Here is a 4,888-nt window from a genome sequence, read left to right as displayed (position 1 = left end):
TGCGTAGACCGGCCTGAAGAATTGATAGGTTTACCAACATTCTGTTAACCATAACTATTAGAAAATACATTACAAGGCACTTTTCAACAAAGACAAAAGATAAAGTATACAACGGATTTCTCAGAAACACTACTGTCTTTAAGACATTAAAAATAAAGTTTTTCCTAGATGTTCATACTTTCTTTAATTGTTTTTGATGAAATCATTTTTTTCCAAGGACATGTTATTTGAACCTAATTTTGGGGAAACTCATCTTTTTCGGACCTAATGCTAGTCGCATACACCTCGCACGACCCTGATGTCATGTCTTAAGCTGAATCCTCTGCTGTTTGTTCACACATGGAATCTGTACCGGTATCCATGCCTACTGTAATTGCTAGCTCTTGACCATCCATGTATGTGTTATAAGGGTTTATTGTATTCATGTATCTGTTATTATGTCTTTTACATTCACATATGTAAGATGATTGACAGGTGGCACAGAATATGTGGCACCCTATAATATTGATAATGATAATGTTTTGGTACATCACACATGCTTCCTATATATTTCACACAACAGGTGCTGCAGGTACAGAGCTGATCAGGTCTGATAAGTGTTCTCCTTAATGTCCATTGTACAAATTAATTTCAGGTCCCAGAACTACCTAAAATCCAGTGCATTACACAAGTTGTTTAGTTAGTTCACTCTACACTGTTTCCTGTGACATTTATTAACAGGTTAACTGACTTCTACGTGTGATACAAACGCATTGTGTAAGAACAAAATAGTTTTACCTCTGGATAAACAAACCATTGCTTCAAGAAGTGACAACAGTTTTCATCTTTGTATGGAAATGACCAATTTACTTTATTTAGCAATCTTTATGACAATCTTTGCAACAATGAACAATTATGTTTCTTAAAGGGTGGAGCAAGGAGACAGAAAACAAGCTGGGAGTGGCTGCTGGCAGGTAAAGCTCTGTACTAACTCTATGCAGGGATCACTTGTGTGCTTTACACTTTTGCAAATACATACTTAAAAGCTGCTCTCAGTGACATGGAGCTCACTGGCAAAGCAGGTGATGGAACTAATGGCTTCAGTAACTCTGCCTTTCAGGTAGGTCAATATCTCTATATTTCATTAATAGGAATTAATGTATTATTATAAATTCTTTCATAAAGTGACAACATACAATGTGTATATAGTATCTATATAAGTTTACAGCACTGAGCAAGAGAGAAACAGGTTCATCTGTGTTGTTCATCCGGGACACAATAGAACAGTGTGAAATGCCAAAAACTTCTTGTGTTCACGCTGCCAACTCTTTGTCATGACTTGTACATTTAGATTCTATTTGTCAAACGCATAAGCTTACTGTGGAAGAAACTGCCTTTAAGCTTCAAGAACTGTGCGCTGCATATCTAATTCACTGCACCATGTGGTTGTAGAACCATAATAGGGGGAGTGATGAATTTGATTATGATGGAGCACTGCCTGACAATTTCAGTGTGTATATATAGTAAATGTTCGTATATATTTTTTTATTTATAGTGAACCTTATATATGTACAAACGCCTGTAAATAATATCTGTATGAACAGTAAGTATTATCGCTTATAAGTAAGTGTCATCGCTTATAATCAGCAAGCTGTGGATATCACTAAGTTCAGGGTCTTCTAATATATCAAGTCTTGATAAGGACTTCTTTATATGGAATAAGGCCTTTAAAATTTTGGATAAGTCCTTTGAGTGGTTCCTAATTATACTTCTTTACATGTCCATGGTTCTGGACCATCTGCACCCAGGCTCAAGAGAGATATCTGCAAATGTGAGTGCCTCTCTTGTGATAAGTTTATTATATATATGTATATATATATATATTTATATATATTAAACTTATCACAAGAGAGGCACTCACATATCTATAATATAAAAGCCTAGCGGCGTGTGTTAGTCTGTGTGTGGAAAAAAACAAACAAGCTGCAGCACCACCTGCTGGGTGGAGTTATACACTGACCTACTAAATTCTTAGCATTATCTAATATATAAAAGTAAAGCCTAGCGGCATTTGTGTGTGTGTGTGTGTGTGTGTATGTGTGTGGAAAAAACTATTTTCTCAGAAAGGACTCATCCAATTGACCTGCAATTTGGTATACTGACATTATTTGACAAAAAAATTAGAATAGTGTAGTCAGTTAACTTCCATCATCCCCCCTTCCCCCCATGGGAGGGGTAGTAAAGGCTAAATATACGAGTTGAGGGCTCAAACTCATTTTCGTGAGGTAATTTTACCTCATGAACACACATGTGTAGCGGCGTGTGTTAGTGTGTGTGTGTGGAAAAAACTACTGTATATACTCGTGTATAAGCCGAGTTTTTCAGCACATTTTTGTATGCTGAAAAAGGCCACTCGGCTTATACACGGGTGAACTTACCTGGTGTCCGGTCCCTCGGCTGTTAACTTCTGCATATGTGTTCCAACAACAGGAAGTTCGGCATTTGGAATGCAAACTTGCGTTCTAAATGCCGAACTTCCTGTTGTTGGAACGCATATGCGTTCCACTGCGGGGTAAGTGAAAAAAAACTCTCTCTCTCTCTCTCCTTTTTTTTTTTTTTTTAATTTACAGTGCACTGTAAATTTTCAAAATAAGGTTACACTTCAAAACTATCTACTTTGCTTCAAGGTAAATCAAATTAGCTTATATTAGATAGTGAACAAACAATACAGCCACCATGTTATGTAGCACTTTAGAGAAAATGTTCATACATTTATATCCCTACCCCTTATAGTCGAAGTTCTTTATTACAAAAACACACAGTGAGGTCCATTTTTGTCAACAGCAAATTAATTGACTGTAGGAGAAAACCTGAGGACACCTACACAAACACAGAGTACAGAGACTCCACTGTGATGATGACTTCATAATCATAGCTGTCATTTTCAACAGTCCTGATCAAAAACTAAATTATCTCAATCAAATGTTAATTGAGATTGCCAGATTCATTTTGGACGCACACATGGAGTAATTTGTGCTCATTTCAATCTTTAAAAGGTTTAACTGGCTTTGGTAATCTGAAACCTATATGGGTAAATTAAGCTTTTTATTGACCTAAAACACCTTTCCTTTGGGGTTAAACATATATAAAAATAAGTTCCAATACAGATGTAAATTAAAATGAAATTTCAGTAAAAGCAAAAATGACACCTGTGAAAACTGTACTTCATTTTACAACTCTCTCTCATATATACAGGGATGCCACCTGTCAAAACTGTACTTTTCATTTTTTTACAAACCCATCAATTTACATCACGAAAGAGCACCCTAGGGTATTGCTTACATTATCTTTGATTTATTTAGGTTAGGTTGTACCCAATGATTTTATAATCATTTATGAATGTTCCTTGTCATGTACTGTTATTTATGGTTTAGCTAAAAATGATTTCATAGATTGAACCTATCATTTTTATTTAGGTTTTTAAATTAGCGCTCTTTTCCACCCTAGGCTTATACTCCAGTCAATAAGTTTTCCCAGTTTTATGTGGTAAAATTAGGTGCCTCTGGTTATATTCGTGTCGACTTATATTCGAGTATATACGGTATTTTCTCTTAAAGGACTCATCCAATTGACCTGAAATTTGGTATACTGACATTATTTGACAAAAAAATTAGAATAGTGAAGTCAGTTAACTTCCATCATCCCCCCTTCCCCCCGTGGGAGGGGTAGTTAAGGCTAAATTTACGAGTTGAGGGGTCAAACTCATTTTCGTGAGGTAATTTTACCTCATGAACACACATTAAAAAGGGCGCTTGCGTCGGGAAGTAACGCTCCTCCCCTGAGGAGGCCTGGGCTAGGCCCAAATGCATGACAAGAACCTTTTTAAGACCTTAAGTAGCTTGATTTGACTAGAATGCATGAGTATCATGCACGGGTTAACTTGTATATATATATATATATATATATATATATATATATATATATATATATATATAGATAGATATTACATTATTATACATATACATACAGTATATTGTTTTAATTATGAAACAACAGGGAGACGAGATGAAATAGATACTGATGGAACTGTCTAGAAGAGAGTCATGGTCATTGTGCTATTTTGCTGCATAGTGCATACATACATACGCCCATACTCCATTCTATAGTTTCATAGTTTGTCAGAGAAGGTGCATTGAATGACATTTTGCAGATACTTGGCCCGAAACCAATGTTTCCTCTAAGGTGAGCATTGTGAAAATAAAAGAGTTAAAAAGTTAATCTAATACGGACTCCACCCTGGGCACTGATGGAGTCTTCCTAAAGCTGGGTACACACTACACTGTTTTCGTCCAATAATCGTCTCAAACAGCCGACATACGACCGCTCGTTCAAAAGTCGGGTCAGTGTGTGCAGTGACACGATGGTCGAAAGTCTGCCCAAATGGACGATTATCGCCTCATTTGGTTGGTCGTACTGTTTAATATTTTCGTTCCAATCTCGTTTCCGCTGTGTAGTGTGTATAAACTTCCGACCGATCCACAACAGTGAGTACGAAATTACAGTCATTGTTCACGACAACATGGCTGTAAAAAGTCGCTAAAGGGACGTCCACTCTTCCCTTTATTGTCCTAAACAAGACTAGTGTGTATGCAGTCCATGGACCGAGCGATCGGACCATTGATCGCATGTAAAATTGCTCGGCATAAAAAGTTGGTCGAAATTTCTGTAGTGTGTACCCAGCTTAACATTTTGAATTTTAATTCTTTATTATCTGCTGCTCAGCTTAGAGGGGCCACCTGGAATGCAAGTCTCATTCAGTAAAAATTAAAAACAACAGAACAACAGACCTATTTCCATTGACAACACGGATAGCGAGCTTTTCGTTTAATAAATTAGGCCCCTGTATATA

The 4,888-nt window shown here is 36.6% G+C and overlaps 1 protein-coding gene across 1 annotated transcript in view; it reads left to right on the top strand.

Moving 5' to 3' along the window:
• Positions 1–975: 975 nt before the first annotated feature.
• Positions 976–4,888, top strand: part of SLC28A3 (solute carrier family 28 member 3) — a 63,406-nt gene continuing 59,493 nt past the window's right edge. Inside the window, exon 1 of the mRNA XM_075211059.1 lies at positions 976–1,099. Coding sequence (XP_075067160.1) covers positions 1,040–1,099 — 60 coding nt within the window. The 5' untranslated portion in view covers positions 976–1,039. The remainder of the gene's footprint in view (positions 1,100–4,888) is intronic.

This window comes from Mixophyes fleayi, chromosome 1 (assembly GCF_038048845.1).
Source record: "Mixophyes fleayi isolate aMixFle1 chromosome 1, aMixFle1.hap1, whole genome shotgun sequence".
Taxonomy (NCBI): Eukaryota; Metazoa; Chordata; class Amphibia; order Anura; family Limnodynastidae; genus Mixophyes; species Mixophyes fleayi.
This window is presented reverse-complemented; position numbering and strand designations above follow the sequence as displayed.